The sequence below is a fragment of the Salvelinus fontinalis genome, chromosome 10, assembly GCF_029448725.1.
Source record: "Salvelinus fontinalis isolate EN_2023a chromosome 10, ASM2944872v1, whole genome shotgun sequence".
Classification (NCBI taxonomy): domain Eukaryota; kingdom Metazoa; phylum Chordata; class Actinopteri; order Salmoniformes; family Salmonidae; genus Salvelinus; species Salvelinus fontinalis.
In genome coordinates, this window is record NC_074674.1 from 6,442,865 (window position 1) to 6,460,700 (window position 17,836).

The following is a 17,836-nucleotide window of genomic DNA, read 5'->3' on the forward strand; positions in this document are numbered from 1 at the left end:
TTATCAGTGGTCTTGTACGTCTTCGATTTCCTAATAATTGCTCCCACAGTTGATTTCTTCAAACCAAGCTGCTTACCTATTGCATATTCAGTCTTCCCAGCCTGGTGCAGGTCTACAATTTTGTTTCTGGTGTCCTTTGACAGCTCTTTGGTCTTGGCCATAGTGGAGTTTGGAGTGTGACTGTTTGAGGTTGTGGACAGGTGTCTTTTATACTGATAACAAGTTCAAACAGGTGCCATTAATACAGGTAACGAGTGGAGGACAGAGGAGCCTCTTAAATACGAAGTTACAGGTCTGTGAGAGCCAGAAATCTTGCTTGTTTTTAGGTGACCAAATACTTATTTTCCACCATAATTTGCAAATAAATTCATTAAAAATCCTACAATGTGATTTTCTGGATTTTTTATCTCATTTTGTCTGTCATAGTTGAAGTGTACCTATCATGAAAATTACAGGCCTCTCTCATCTTTTTAAGTGGGAGAACTTGCACAATTGGTGGCTGACTAAATACTTTTTTGCCCCACTGTAGATGATGAGTACCTTAGTCACAAAATCCCAGAAGTGGTCAGTGCACGTCGCCTGACCCATATGGTAAATGGAAGGAAGGAGAAAAGCCTATCGATATTATTGTTATTTGAGGAGACTCTACCTGTATATGTGAAGCTTGGATATGTGAGGTTTGCGGTGCGAGCATTTGTATCCAAACCGTTATAGTGTGGAAATTGTGGAAAAGGATTGTGGAAAAGGATATGGTTACGTGTCAAATGTTTGCAGACGGGGAAGTATGATATTGAAGAATCTGTTGCTGGAAAATGTTGCACCTGTGGTGGGGATCATACTCCGGACTTCCTTGAGTGCCCTATAAAGATGAACGAGGTCGAGGTGTCAAGGATCAGGGCTGCTCAGAGGATCTCCTATGTGGAGTCTGTGAAGAGAGTCGAAGGGGCAAGGGGCAATAGAGTTGAAGACATGTCGGTGGATGCATTGCAACCAGTTGCTAGTGTTTTAAGTAAATCGGGTGATAAAATCAAATCAAACGTTGTTGGTCACATACACATGGTTAGCAGTTGTTAACGCGAGTGTAGCGAAATGCTTGGTCTTCTAGTTCCCACCGCGCAGTAATATCTAACAAGTAATCTAACAATTTCACAACAACTACCTTACACACACAAGTGTAAAAGAATAATTAAGAATATGTACATATAAATATATGGATGAGCGACGGCTGAACGGCAAGATGCAGTAGATGGTATAGAGTACAGTATATACATGAGATGAGTAATGTATGGTATGTAAACATTATATAAAGTGGCATTGTTTAAGTGACTAGTGATACATTTTTAACATCCATTTATTAATTATTAAAGTGGCTAGAGAATGAGTCTTTATGTTGGCAGAAGCCACTCAATGTTAGTGATGGCTGTTTAACAGATGGTTGTTTAACAGTCTGATGGCCTTGAGATAGAAGTGTTTCAGTCTCTCGGTCCCAGCTTTGATGCACCTGTACTGACCTCGACTTCTGGATGAACAGGCAGTGGCTCGGGTGGTTGTTGTCATTGATAATCTTTTTGGCCTTCCTGTGACATTGGGTGATGTGTTCTGCAGACCTCACTACCCTCTGGAGAGCCTTACGGTTGTGGGCGGAGCAGTTGCCGTACCAGGCGGTGATACGACCCGACAGGATTTTCTCGATTGTGCATCTGTAAAAGTTTGTGTGTGTCTTTGGTGACAAGCCAAATTTCTTCAGCCTCCTGAGGTTGAAGAGGCGCTGTTGCGCCTTCTTCACCACACTGTCTGTGTGGTTGGACCAATTCAGTTTGTCCGTGACGTGTACGCTGAGGAACTTAAAACTTTCCACCTTCTCCACTACTGTCCCGTCGATGTGAATAGGGGGGTGCTCCCTCTGCTGTTTCCTGAAGTCCACTATCATCTCCTTTGTTTTGTTGATGTTGAGTGTGAGGTTATTTTCCTGAAACCACACTCCGAGGGCCCTCACCTCCTCCCTGTAGGCCGTATCGTCATTGTTGGTAATCAAGCCTACCACTATAGTGTTGTCTGCAAACTTGATGATTGTGTTGGAGGCGTGCATGGCCACGCAGACATGGGTGAACAGGGAGTACAGGAGAGGGCTGAGAACACACCCTTTTGGGGCCCCAGTATTGCGGATCAGCGGGGTGGAGATGTTGTTTCCTACACTCACCACCTGGAGGCAGCCCATCAGAAAGTCCAGGACACAGTTGCACAGGGCGGGGTCGAGACCCAGGGTCTCGAGCTTGATGACGAGTTTGGAGGAAACTATGGTGTTAAATGCTGAGCTGTAATCGATGAACAGCATTCTTACAGAGGTAATCCTCTTGTCCAGATGGGTTAGGGCAGTGTGCAATGTGGTTGCGATTGCGTCGTCTGTGGACCTATTGGGGTGGTAAGCTAATGGGAGTGGGTCTAGGGTGTCTGGTAGGGTGGAGGTGATAAGATCCTTAACTAGTCTCTCGAAGCACTTCATGATGACGGAAGTGAGTGCTACGGGGCGATAGTCGTTTAGCTCAGTTACCTTGAATTTCCTGGGAACAGGAATAATGGTGGCCCTCTTGAAGCATGTGGGAAAAGCACACTGGAATAGGGATTGATTGAATATGTCCGTAAACACACCAGCCAGCTGGTCTGTGCATGCTCTGACGACGCGGCTAGGAATGCCGTCTGGGCCGGCAGCTTTGCAAGGGTTAACACGTTTAAATGTTTTACTGACGTTGGCTGCAGTGAAGGAGAGCATGCATGTTTTGGTAGCGGGCCGTGTCAGTGGCACTGTGTTGTCCTCAAAGCGAGCAAAGAAGTTGTTTAGTTTGTCTGGGAGCAAGACTTCCGTGTCCACGACGGGGCTGGTTTTCTTTTTGTAGTCCGTGATTGACTGTAGACCCTGCAACATATGTCTCGTGTCTGAGCCGTTGAATTGCGACTCTACTTTTTCTCTATACTGACCATTAGTTTGTTTGATTGCCTTGCGGAGGGAATAGCTACACTGTTTGTATTCGGTCATGTTTCCGGTCACCTTGCCATGATTAAAAGCAGTGGTTCGCGCTTTCAGTTTTGCGCGAATGCTGCCATCAAGCCACAGCATTTAATGGTCACGTGGTTACCACATCACCGATGCACTTGCTAATAAACTCGCTCAACGAATCAGCGTATACATCAATGTTATTGTCCGAAGCTATCCGGAACATATCCCAGTCCACGTGATCGAAGCAATCTTGAAGCGTGGAATCAGATTGGTCGGACCAGCGTTGAACAGACCTGAGCATGGGTGTTTCCTGCTTTAGTTTCTTATTATAGGCTGGAAGCAACAAAATGGAGGCGTGGTCAGATTTCCCGAAAGGAGGGCGAGGGAGGACTTTGTACGCATCGCGGAAAATAGAGTAGCAATGATCCAGGGTGTTGCAAGCCCGGGTTGCGCATTTGATATGCTGATAAAATTTAGGGAGCCTTGTTTTCAGATTAGCCTTGTTAAAATCCCCAGCTACAATAAATGCAGCCTCAAGATATGTGGTTTCAAGTTTACATAGGGTCCAATGAAGTTCTTTCAGGGCTGTCGAGGTGTCTGCTTGGGGGGGATATACACGGCTGTGTTAATAATCTGAGAGAATTCTCTTGGTAGATAATGCGGTAGTCATTTGATCGTAAGGAATTCTCGGTCAGTTGAACAAAAGGACTTGAGTTCCTGTATGTTGTTATGGTCACACCACGACTCGTTACTCATAAGGCATACACCCCGCCCTTCTTTTTACCAAAGAGATGTTTGTTTCTGTCGGCGCAATGCGTGAAGAAACGGGATGGCTGTACCGACTCTAATAACATATCCTGAGTGAGCCATGTATCCGTGAAACAAAGAATGTTACAATCTCTGATGTCTCTCTGGAAGGCAACCCTTGCTCGAATTTTGTCTACCTTGTTGTCAAGAGACTGGACATTGGCGAGTAGTGGGCGGTGTGCCCATCTACGGAGCCTGACCAGACGACGGCTCCGTCTGCCCCTTCTGCGGCGCCGTTGTTTTGGGTCGCCTACTGGGATCTGATTCATTGTCCTGGGTGGTGGTCCAAACAGAGGATCCGTTTCAGGAAAGTCGAATTCCTGGTCGTAATGTTTGTAAGTTGACGTTGCTCCTATTTCCAATAGTTCCTGCAGGCTGTATGTAATAAGACTTAAGATTTCCTGGGGTAACAGTGTAAGAAATAATACGTTAAAAAAACGAAATACTGCATAGTTTCCTAAGAACGCGAAGCGTGGCGTCCATCTCTGTCGACGCCAAACACTCATTGTGAAGAAGGTGGATTCTGTTGCATATAAAGCCACGTTGATTAATTGTACAGCACAAGTGTCTAAGAAGTCAAAGAAGCTAGATATCCTTATAGCTGCAGCCAAGATGTTTTTAGGGACCAATAATTGTTATTTTTTATTTCACCTTTATTTAACCAGGTAGTCCAGTTGAGAACAAGTTCCCATTTACAACTGCGACCTGGCCAAGATAAAGCAAAGCAGAAATGTTTACTTACGAGTCCTTTCTCAACTGTGCAGAGTTAAAAATGAAATAGTAACACAATAAAATAGCAATATCGAGGCTACAGTTGAAGTCGGAAGTTTACATACACTTAGGTTGAAGTCATTAAAACTCGTTATTCAACCACTCCACAAATTTCTTGTTAACAAACTATAGTTTTGGCAAATCGGTTTGGAATTTTTCCAACAATTGTTTACAGACAGATTATTTCACTTAGAATTCACTGTATCACAATTCCAGTGGGTCAGAAGTTTACATACACTAAGTTGACTGTGTCTTTAAACAGCTTGAAAAATTCCAGAAAATGATGTCATGGCTTTAGAAGCTTCTGATAGGCTAATTGACATAATTTGAGTCAATAGGAGGTGTACCTGTGGATGTATTTCAAGGCATACCTTCAAACTCAGTGACTCTTTGCTTGACATCATGGGAAAATCAAAAGAAATCAGCCAAGACCTCAGAAAAAAATGGTAGACCTCGACAAGTCTGGTTCATCCTTGGGGGCAATTTCCAAACGCCTGAAGGTACCACGCTCATCTGTACAACAATAGTACGCAAGTTTAAACACCATGGGACCACGCAGCCGTCATACCGCTCAGGAAGGAGATGCGTTCTGTCTCTTAGAGATGAACATACTTTGATGTGAAAAGGGCAAATCAATCCCAGAACAACAGCAAACAACCTTGTGAAGATGCTGGAGGAAACAGGTACAAAAGTATCTACATCCACAGTAAAACGAGTCCTATATATTGACATAACCTGAAAGACCGCTCAGCAAGGAAGAAGCCACTGCTCCAAAACCGCCATAAAATAGCCACACTACGGTTTGCAACTGCACATGGGGACAAAGATCATACTTTTTGGAGAAATGTCCTCTGCTCCGATGAAACAAAAATAGAACTGTTTGGCCATAATGACCATTGTTATGTTTGTAGAAAAAAGGGGGAAGCTTGCAAGCCGAAGAACACCATCCCATCCGTGAAGCACGGGGGTGGCAGCATCATGTTGTGGGGGTGCTTTGCTGCAGGAGGGACTGGTGCACTTCACAAAATAAATGTCATCATGAGGAAGGAAATGATGTGGATATATTGAAGCAACATCTCAAGACATCAGTCAGGAAGTTAAAGCTTGGTCGCAAATGGGTCTTCCAAATGGACAATGACCCCAAGCATACTTCCAAAGTTGTGGCAAAATGGTTTAATAAGGACAACAAAGTCAAGGTATTGGAGTGGCCATCACAAAGCCATGACCTCAATCCTATAGAAAATTTGTGGGCAGAACTGAAAAAGTGTGTGCGAGCAAGGAGGCCTACAGACCTGACTCACTTACACCAGCTCTGTCAGGAGGAATGGGACAAAATTCACCCAACGTGGGAAGCTTGTGGAAGGCTACCCGAAATGTTGACCCAAGTTAAACAATTTAAAGGTAATGCTACCAAATACTAGTTGAGTGTATGTAAACTTCTGAACCGCTAGGAATGTGATGAAAGAAAGAAAAGCTGAAATAAATCATTCTCTCTACTATTATTCAGACATTTCACATTCTTATTAAAATAAAGTGGTGATCCTAACTGACCTAAGACAGGGATTTTTTACTAGGATTAAATGTCAGGAATTGTGAAAAACTGAGTTTAAAACCTGTTTGGGATGCAAGCCCGAAATCGGACGAAAATGACACCCCTGCAGGGCGCGAAATTCAAAATCTATTTTTTAAAAATATTTAACTTTTACACATTAACAAGTCCAATACAGCATTTGAAAGATAAACATCTTGTCAATCCAGCCAACATGTCCGATTTTTTTAATGTTTTACAGAGAAAACACCACATATATTTATGTTAGCTCACCACCAAATACAAAAGTGGACAGACACGTATGAATTATGCTTATGAAGTATGAATTATGATTGAAGTAGCATGCACAACCAACCGAAATAAACTAAAACCAACCTAAAGAGCCCAGAAAAAACTACCTCAGATGACAGTCATATAACATGTTACACAATAAATCTATGTTTTGTTCATAAAAAGTGCATATTTTAGCTATAAATCAGTTTTACATTGATGCTACCCAAAAATGCTAATACATAGCTACAGTCTGAATCCAGCCGGGAGTAGCCAGAGAAAATACATACACCAACGTCGGCTACTAATTACACCTCATAAAACATTTCAGAAAAACATATGGTGGATAACTAATGAAAGACAGATATCGTGTGAATAAAGCCAACATTTCCGATTTTTGAAGTGTTTTACAGCGAAAACACAATATATCGTTATATTAGCTAACAACAGAAGCTAGCATAAGGCAGCATTGATTCTAGTCAAGCGCTAGCCTAGCACAGTTAGCAGAGTTAGCATTCAACAGTTCGACATATATATGAAAAAGCATCCCAAATTGGGTCTTATCTTTCTTGATGTTCCATCAGAATGTTGTAACGGGGTCCAATGTCCAGTAGAGTCTTTAGTTGGGTTCCAGAACGAATTATTTCCCTCTTTGGTTAGCAGGCACGATAGCATTGCGGAGCTAGAAAGCGTTTCTTCAAAAAATTCTTCCGTCGTTTCACATCTAAAGTCCAGAATAAATTGCAATAATATAATTAAAGTATATTGAAAAAACATACTTTAGGATGATTTTGTGACATGTATCAAATAATATCGTAGTCAGGCATCATATTCAACGTTATCTACCTTGTTCCAGAAGCCGAGAACAAATTATCCTTCGCGCCCGGATTTTTTTTTTAACTGCGCAGGTCTCACAAGAAGGTGTGTTATTCAGTCCATGGACGAGATATTCGACTCCTTTCAATTCTCACTTCCGCATTACAGTCTGACGAACGCCTGTGACGTGTCCCTATGGTCCTAAGTCAAAGGGCCTTTTATAGAGAAGGTCTTAAAGAGACACATCGCATTTTGGAAAACTCAATTCGGCTGGGAAAATGGCTGTAAAAATATTTCTGTTCGACTTAGAGAAACAATTCAAACCTTTTTAGAAACTACAGACTGTTATCTATCCAACAGTAGTAAATATATGCATATTGGAAAATAAAAAGTTTCTTAGGAGGCCGTTTGAAAATGTGCACACATTTTCCAGTTTTTTCAATATTCAGCGTGCAGCCATAACATGTATTTGGCTAAGGTGTATGTAAACTTCCGACTTCAACTGTATATACAAAGAGTACCGGTACCGAGTCAAGGTGCAGGGGTATGAGGTAATTTAGATAATATGTACATGTAGGTAGGGGTAAAAGTAACAGGATAGATAATAAACAGAGTAGCAGCAGCGTATGTGAAAATGTTTTTATGTGAGATGTTTGTTGGAATGTCTTGAGTGTGTGGGTAGAGTCCAGTGAGTGTGCATAGAGCCAGTGCAAGGGAGTCAATTAAAAAAAAATAACTCTGGTGCCTAACGGTCAGATGCCAAGCAGTTTCTATATCAAACAATGATGCAGCCAGTCAAGTTGCTCTCAATGGTTCATCATTACCTATGATACACCTCTGCTCTTAGCAAAAGCACTGCTATTTTAGTCAGGAGTTTAACTGACTATTCTCTCATTTATTTAATTTACTTGTTTCAGTAGTTTGGTTTGGGTTTTCAGTTTTGTTGTCTAATAGTGGTGGAGCATATTATTCTGTTTTAATGTTACTGCTGAATCAGTATGATAAATAAATGATTTTTTTCAACAACAAAAAATTTACAGAGCTGAGATTTCCTTTGAAATTCAAACTGTATGAATATGCCTACAGGTGAAATCAGTCACTGATGTAGACATTGCAGGAATATCAGAATGCTGTAAACCAAAGGGTTGTGAGTTCAAATCCCAGGTGAGGACATGTTGAATGATATTTTCTTTTTGAATAAACATACACAATGTAATCAAGTGTGTAAAAGTTGAAAACACAATGTTAAAATCACTGTGTGTGTGAGAAAGAGTGTGTTAGTGTCCCTAGCATTTCCAAAACACAAAGAGCTGTGACTGGATCAGTGGTTCACCAATCAGGTCCTTGATGGGCTTTGCAACAGTAAAAAGAGATGATTTGTAATAAAACTAGGGTGCGCATGCACTGGGTAAAACTTTTCTTTGCAAACATCAGGAGAAATCCCCGGGACAAACCGGGAACTAGACAAAAACCTTCAGGAGACCATGATACAGCGACCCAAGAACCTCCAGGAGACCATGATACAGCGACCCAAGAACCTCCAGGAGACCATGATACAGCGACCCAAGAACCTCCAGGAGACCATGATACAGCGACCCAAGAACCTCCAGGAGACCATGATACAGCGACCCAAGAACCTCCAGGAGACCATCATACAGCGACCCAAGAACCTCCAGGAGACCATGATACAGCGACCCAAGAACATTCAGGGGACCATGACACAACATCCCAAGAAAGTCCTAATAACATCACCAGGAACTAGACAAAAACCTCCAGGGGACTATAACACAGCAACCCAAGAACATTCAGGGGACCATGACACAACATCCCAAGAAAGTCCTACTAACGTCACCGGGAACTAGACAACAATCTCCAGGAGACCATGACACAAGTTCCCAAGAACTTCCTATAAATGTCCTCTGGGACCTCCCTGGGACTATCCGTCCTGACGATTTTAGGTAACCATTTTGTGGCATCCAGGGGACGCCCTAACGATTCTATATTGTTTGCAGTTGAGGAATCTGTTTGTGTTAGCAACAGCTAGCCATAAGCCTAGCGGTATGGTTTGTAGCTTTTGTGCATGGCCTGACAAATGTTGTCTGGTATCTCTGGGCCTTGGAGCGCCTGCATGTATTGGTTAGTTAGCAGTGAGCTAGTGGCTAATTTCAACTTTCGTCCGTTGGTTTATTGGTTCTGTTTGGTGTATGGATTTTGATAATGGGGTCATAGTCATAGTTTGAGCCAGCAGTGTTTTGTGCAGAGGTAGAGGATAGTGTGGGGTTTTCTCAAGCTAACGAGGGATCAGTTATTTCAGGTGGAAGAAATGCTGTAACCAAACTATCAAAATGTGTTTTTCAGTGGTCCGTATTTGCAGTCCATGTTCTCAGCAGACAGAGAGCTGTGGTAAAAGTGGCTAACTGGGGTGACTCGGCTCTGAACATAAGTCTGATGTGTTTCATCAGAGCGAGGGGAAACCACAGAGGTTAAACTAGTGTAACATGCATTGTGTGGCTTAGCAGGTTATTATTCCTAACACTAATATTTTTCTAAGGTTCAGTCTTATGGTCTGCTCTTTGCACTGGTATAAGATTAGGTTAAATATACAGTTCCAGTCATAAGTTTGGACACAACTACTCATTCAATGGTTTTTCTTTATTTTTACTATTTTCTCCAATGTAGAATAATAGTGTAGACATCAAAACTATGAAATAACACATATGGAATCATGTAGTAACCAAAAAAGGGTGTATATTTTGTGTGTGTATATTTCATATTTGAAATTCTTCAAAGTAGCCAAAGATGACAGCCTTGATAACAGCTTCGCACACTCTTGGCATTCTCTATGCCAGATTCACCAGGAATGCTTTTCCAACAGTCTTGAAGGAGTTCCCACATATGCTGAGCACTTGTTGGCTGCTTTTCTTTCACTTTGCGGTCCAACTCATCCCAAACCATCTCAAATGGGTTGAGGTCGTGTCACGCCTGCTCCCACTCCCCCTTCCTGGTGCCCGAAGCCGCCAGGCTCTCCAGCATTACGCACTCCTGCCAACATTGTTACGCACACCTGCTTTCCCTCGTCACGCATATCAGCGTATTATTGGACTTACCTGGACTCAATCACCTGTTTATTACTATATTTGTCAGTTTCCCAGCTCTGTTCCCCGCTGATGCATTAACATTCCTGACATTTGTTACCCGTGTGCTGACGCTGTTCCTGTCTTGTTCCTTGTCTGTTCCTCATTAAATGTTTGACTCACGTACCTGCTTTTCGACTCCTGTGTCAGTCCTTACAGGTCGGGTGATTGTGGAGGCCAGGTCATCTGATGCAACACTCCATCACTCTCCTTCTTGGTAAAATAGCCCTTACACAGCCTGCAGGTGTGTTGGGTCATTGTCTTGTCGAAAAACAAATGATAGCCCCACTAAGCTCCAACCAGATGGGATGGCGTATTGCTGCGGAATTCTGTGTTAGCCATGCTGGTTAAGTGTGCCTTGAATTCTAAATAAATCACAGACAGTGTCACCAGCAAAGCACCTCCACTCCATCACACCTCCTCCTCCATGCTTCACAGTGGATACTACACATGCGGAGATCATCCGTTCACCTACTCTGCATCTCACAAAGACACGGCGGTTGGAACCAAGAATCTCAAATTTGTACTCATCAGACCAAAGGACAGATTTCCAATGTTCTAATGTCCATTGCTCGTGTTTTTTGACCCAAACAAGTCTCTTATTTTTATTGTTGTCCTTTAGTAGTGGTTTCTTTGCAGTAATTCGACCATGAAGGCCTGATTCATGCAGTCTCTTCTGAACAGTTGATGTTGAGATGTGTCTGTTACCTGAACTCTGTGAAGCGATTCTTTGGGCTGCAATTTCTGAGGCTGGTAACTCTAATGAACTTATCCTCTGCAGAAGAGGTAACTTTGGGTCTTCCTTTCCTTTGTTCAGCATTTTTTTGTTTACTACATGATTCCATATGTGTTAATTCATAGTGTTGATGTCTTCACTATTATTCTTCAAGAAAAACAGTTGAATGAGTAGGTGTGTCCAAACGTTTGACTGGTACTGTACGTCAAAAATACCTGACTAGACAGCGTGTTAGAGGCACACGTACTGCTCCTATAAAACTGTCTTAATTCTTGTGTAGGTCTCGACCTTTCCTAGTATTCTTATTTTAAAAACACTTGAAACAGACTATTTGATATGAAGGACTTTTAAAGAGCGCAGACGGTCACCCATAATTTTTTATTATTGTGCTGGCAGCAGAGGAATGACCCCCCTGATAATTATTGTTCTGGTGTTGACAACAGCAGAAGGTAAGTCATTATATTACAGGGTATTATGGTATTATGGTATCTACCTATTATATCTATTTATTATGGTATCTATATGTTTAGCCATGGAAAGAAACAAAATGGTTTTGTACCTCTGAAAATCTAGACATTTTTTAAATAATAATACTGATAATATTTGATGGTCCCTAAATGTACCTACCACAAACATACATTTAGCAAAAACAAAAAATGATTTTGTATCTCTGAAAACATAGATTTACTTCAATGGTCGCTAATGTTGGTTTCTTAGCATTGTGAGTGATATTTCAATTTATTGATCTAACGCTATCTTATTTATTTAACCACACAAGTCAGTTCAGAACACATTCTTATTTACAATGACTGCCTACCCTAGCCAAACCAAGATGACGCTGGGCCAATTGTGCACATCCCTATGGGACTCCCAATCGCAGCCGGTTGCGATACAGCCTGGAATTGAACCAGGGTCTGTAATGACATCCCTAACACTGGGATGCAGTGCCTCAGACCGCTGCGCCACTTGGGAGCCCTAAATCTTTAAATATAGATATTTCAGAATAACAAATGTAACGTAGACCTAATTATTACATGCTGAGTTCTGAAATAATATATATGTTCCACAGTTAGTGCTACGAGCTGTAATCTCACTGAGGAGAGTAGAGATCATCAATGTTATGCGTCTCTGGGAGAATCTTTGTCATTCCAACTGACTGCAAGCACAAGTGATGAAAAAATTACATTGAAGAAAGGTGATGATCGTATTCTGCAATTCAAAACTGGAGAAGACTGGAGATCTAAATTGCATCAGGATTATGTGAACCGCTCTGAGTTCTTTAACAATGGAACATTCAGACTGGACAGAGTTATAGAGGAAGACAGTGGAGATTACCAATTGGAAACATATAATTCAGAGGGAGCAGTGTTGCGCAAAGTCAACATGCTACTTGAGATACAAGGTACAGAACCTTTTTTTGTTTACCAATCATCCTGCATCCATCCTGGTGGTGAGGGAGATCATTGAAAGACCATAATATTGCCAGTGTTTTGTTCGATCATGCTACATGGCAGTAAGGTCTCTGTGTTTGTGTTTGTCAGCCCCGGTGTCAGAGCCAGTGTTGTCTTTCCTCTGTCTGCCTCATGGAGAGAGCGAGGTCACATGCTCCTCAGAGGGAGATGGTCTTCAGTACAGCTGGACCCTGAATGGACAGAATCTGACCAGGAGTGTAGCCTATGACCACTACCAGAACAGTGTCATCATACTGAAGAGTGATGTGACAGGAACTCTGACCTGTATGGTTCAGAATAAAGTTAGCAGCAGCAGCTCCACTATTGATCTCTCCTTGGCCTGCCCAGGTAATCTCAGGACAGTTTTATTCCCACTTTGTGACTTGCCTGATTAGATAATTTTTTATGAGCAATTGTATATTTATGTGAGCCCAGAAATGGTCTTGCACACATTTTAATTCATTCTTCTTACTGAAATCTGTTTCTCTTTTCAGCTTTGTATGAATTTTGCATGAAAAAGTAACCACAAGATTAATGTTTTGACAAGAACCACGTTTTGAGATTGTGGAAATGACTTTAAGTACTGTATCAGATTACTTTCAAAATAGCATAAGTATGACTTTTTCTAAATATTTAATTATGTGATATTTTGCAACATCATACTTTTTTATAATAAATACTGTTGCTGTATAAATAATCTCCCTCAGTTTCTTTTAAAGTTGGAAGCAGCAGTGCCTCTCAGGGAGGAATCAGCATGACCTCTATTCAAAGCAGAAAAACACATCCAGGTATCTCATTTTGCATCTCACATCATATTGGCTATTATAATTACTTAATACACTATACCAGTTTACAACCTATTGCTTCAACCTCAGTTGTAGCCAAACTATCAACATTAACAACAATGGAACGCCTTCCGTTGCATCGTTGATTGTCTTTTCAGAAATAACTGATTTTGAAACATGTGCATAAGAAAAAGGTGCATAAGAAACTTTGCATTGCAAGTACACTGTTTAAGCAAGCTGTGGTAAAGTGGCTAACAGATGTGAAAATGAAACGGTCTGATGCTCATCAACAGAGCAAGGCAAACCACAGAAGTTAAACTGGGCCCAGAGTATAAAATGCATTGGGTGCTTTAGCAGGTTATTATTCTATATTTTATATGAAGTGGTTAATGAGTGTGTTTTGCAGAGTAGCTAAAAAAGAAAGGGTACAACATGCATATGAACAGCGTCCCGCAGCCACACCTATTAGTGTGTCTGTTCTACAGCTCAGTCGCTCTGCCTGGCCTGTGATCAGCCTGCTCTTCATGGAGAGAAGAAGAAGTGTTATTGTGTTATTGACTGTACGTTTGTTTATCTCATGTGTAACTCTATTGTTTGTGTCGCACTGCTTTGCTTTAACTTGGCCAGGTCGCAGTTGTAAATGAGAACTTGTTCTCAACTGGCCTACCTGGTTAAGTAAAGGTGAAATCATTTATATATTTGTAAAAGTGGAAACACGAGAAGGACATGGAGGTGAGTTGACGTTGTTTACACTGTAGCTCGTTGTAAGCACAAGTCTTTTTTTTACATTTCTCGTTTCAGTGAGTGAAACTTGTAGAATGCTTTAACCCATATGCTGTGGTTTCATGACTAGAGGGCCGTTTCCCCATAGCAGGAAACACAACTGTCTGAGCCTAATGACAACGACATGTTCATTTCTTGCCAAACTTTCTAGTTTACAAACATGTGCTCACCCCATACTCTGAGAGCTTTAATTACTACTGGTGGGCTTCCAATGTGCATGTTGCTTCTTCACCTCTACATTAGCTATGGTAAGTAGGCTGAATAGTTTTTCTTGATAAGTCAAAAAAAAAATGTTTTGCTCATCTATTTTAAAGCATTGAAATGCTTTATTTTCAGTTGTTGCAGAGGACATCAGAGTAGTTGGACGAGTAGGAAACTCCGTATTCCTTCACCCTAAAATGAACTTACACTCCGAGACTTCTGACGTAAGATGGAAATATGATAATACAGATATGTTAATAGCTAGGAATGGTAAGCTTATTAATTTAACGGATAGGTGTGAGATCTTTCTAAATGGTTCCCTAAAGTTTAATGAAGGACTGAAAAGAGACAGTGGAAATTATACTGCTCAACAATACAGTGAAAATGGAGTTGTTCTTTCCGAATGGCACATTGAACTCAGTATTCTAGGTGAGTTGTTTGAAATTACTGCAAATTTTGACATCTGCTATAATCTAAAACATAATTTTTCAATTTGTCAGGGAAGTTTTAGCACAAGCATACACATCTATGTTGATTAAAGGGGCAATCTGCAAATCAAACAATAACGGTGTATACCCAGCCATTGTTTTGGTAAACAGCTGAGGGATGTGGCTGTAAAAATGTATCCACTCTCAAATTCAGACTGAGCTATGGATACACAATATCGAAATTATTGTTTTAAAAATGTTTTGAAGCTACACAGTTTGTTTACAATCACATTGTTTATAAACAATGGAGTAAAACAGGCTTATATTTTGGTTTCTGGTGGGGTACGACAGTTGAACTAAGCTCATGAGGCATTTATAAGTAATATTCTTCAAGAATCAATGGGTATATCATTAATTTAAGTCCAAAAATGTATGTACCCGCTTGTAAATTGCCCCTTTAACATAAGATTTTTTTTTATTTTTTATTTTGGCTTTCGTTCATTTATTGTCCATTAATGTTAATTTATTTGCTTCATTTTGACTGAAAATAATATTCTCTGTTGTAGCTTGTTGATTGACTTTGCACTGTGTGAGTGTATATTTGTGGAACATGATTGATTTACATTTCAGAACCTGTCTCCAAACCAAAGGTGAGAACCTTCTGTACTTTTGATGGGAGAGTTGTTCTGACCTGCTCTGTTGACAAAGGAGACAGAGTTGTGATGAACTGGACCGAGCAGCCATATGCCTGGACAGGGTACAATCAGACCCTGAGCTCAAGTCCTGTTCTATTCCTGGACAGCCATACTCCTGGAAACCTGACCTGTGTGGCAATGAACGAAATAAGTGAAGAAGGCTTCAGCCCAGTTGTCCCGACATGCAGAGGTACAGTAACTCCACATGGACTTTCTGCATACTATTGGTCCAGAACCATTCTCTCTGGACAGTACAGTAGACCTGCCCATTACTTGTCCTTTAATTGGGTAGCACAGTATGAATTGAACCAACCTTTGAGGGTACAAATATGAATCAGGGGATAGTGTACTACAGAACAAAGTACCTTTTTTAAGATTTATGAATATATTTAGAATTCAACTGTGGCATTTGTTTTGGGAAAAGGTCACACTTCAGCTGTGGCTGCATTTGGTCTCTTTGCATTTGCACTGACGACACTGGCTGTCGCCATTCTGAATTTGAAGAAGCGGTGTCAGAAAAATAAAAAAGGTAAAAGTCAGACTGTATGTAAGTATCTACTTTATGTGAAATGTATTATTGTTGCATTTCTATGGAAAATCCTCATGGAACATTCACATGGAACATTCCATTTCCCAAACTGCACTGTTGTGTGTTTAGATGTGGAGGAGAACCACTACATTGAGATGCGTGGGAATTTATGCAACAAATGGCCACAGAAGGAGATCACAATCCACCCGGACCAAGACACCTCCCATTATGGTAACTCACAGCAGAGAATGACACACAGTACATTTCCATCACAGTTTATTACGTGATAGTTAAGACTTAAAGTTAGTGCATTCATCTTAAGGTAGTTGGTGAGACAACCACATATCACAGTCGTCGTCATTTCATCATAGTTGGTGTAGAGTAACAAGTCTTTTATTTTAACACCGCTTTATGATTATAAATGTATATTTTGTAAGATGTTGAAATTGTCTTACTGCAGAATTCTGCAGACCTGTTGCACCTGCTTCCAGCCAGAGAAAGAGAAGACTATCACTGGAGTTGAATGATATCTATGTATGAAGAACAATGTGTTAATGGCATTACATTTCGATAGCATCGATTTGTTTTTCAATGTGAAGTATGCAACTATGCACCATAATTACTGATCATGTTTTACAATTCATTATGGGCTATTTCTGCGATAGATGTATTTTTGTTGTATAGTCGTAGAGCCTAGAGAAGCGACATTATTTCACCTGTATTTTGATATTGTATCATACCCGTAGTCGCATGACTTCATTATCAGACTGGACCACAAGGTGGAAGCATTGCAGTCTGATAAAGAAACAGGGTGACTAGAGGTGAGAAGAAACATCACAGGATTACTGTCATTACATAAATAGTTGTTTCAAAGCATATGGACACAGGTGGGACGACTGTAAATTATTCAATTTCAAACTGTTCTGGTTATTATTGTCTAATGTATGTTTTTCTTCAAAATGTCCAGATAAAGGACTTCTGAGTGGCGCAGCAGTCTAAGACACTGCATCTCAGTGCTAGAGGTGTCACTACAGACCCTGGTTTGATTCCAGGCTGTATCACAACCGGCTGTTATTGGGAGTCCCATAGGGTGGTGCACAATTGGCCCAGCGTCGTCTGGGTTTGGCCGGGGTAGGCAGTCGTTGTAAATAAGAATGTGTTCTTAGTTGACTTTCCTAGTTAAATAAAGGTATAGCCAGGGCCCTGTTCCTGGAGATCTACCCTCCTGTAGGTTTTAACTCCAACCCTGTTCCTGGAGAGCTACCCTCCTGTAGGTTTTAACTCCAACCCTGTTCCTGGATAGCTACTGTCCTGTAGGTTTTAACTCCAACCCTGTTCCTGGAGAACTACCCTCCTGTAGGTTTTAACTCCAACCCTGTTCCTGGAGAGCTACCCTCCTGTAGGTTTTAACTCCAACCTTGTTCCTGGAGAGCTACCCTCCTGTAGGTTTTAAATCCAACCCTGTTCCTGGAGAGCTACCCTCCTGTAGGTTTTCACTCCATCTAACCTAGCTCACCTGATTCTACTAATTAGCTGGTTGATAAGCAGAATCAGGTTAGTTACAACTGGGGTTGGAGTTAAAACCTACAGGAGGGTAGCTCTCCAGGAACAGGGTTGGAGTTTAATACTATATGCAGCCTGAAATACAGTGGTGTATTGTCTTGGTGTTGGTTCCCTTGGGGTGCGTTACCCTCCAGTTCTGAGGTAAGTGGGTGGAGAAAAGGGGTAGAAGGGGCCAGAGCACAGACAGGTCATCCTGCCATCAAGGGCTAGGAAGTTCTTTGATCTCTGCATTTGAACAGCCACTGGTTCCAATGGGGAAGTGACACAGGAACAGTGACACAGGAGCCATAGGCCTTCCACGGGAAACACTGAGCCTGCGCTAT

General features: G+C 41.3%; 1 protein-coding gene across 1 annotated transcript; it reads left to right on the top strand.

The window, feature by feature from the left end:
- The first annotated feature begins 13,274 nt into the window (after positions 1-13,274).
- On the top strand, positions 13,275-17,247 carry LOC129863511 (T-cell surface antigen CD2-like). The gene is made up of 6 exons (XM_055935556.1): positions 13,275-14,345; positions 14,434-14,727; positions 15,357-15,611; positions 15,846-15,950; positions 16,080-16,181; positions 16,411-17,247. Exons 1-6 carry the CDS (start codon positions 14,258-14,260, stop codon positions 16,488-16,490), a joined length of 924 nt encoding a protein of 307 aa, XP_055791531.1. The 5' UTR covers positions 13,275-14,257; the 3' UTR covers positions 16,491-17,247.
- The last annotated feature ends 589 nt before the right edge of the window (positions 17,248-17,836 follow it).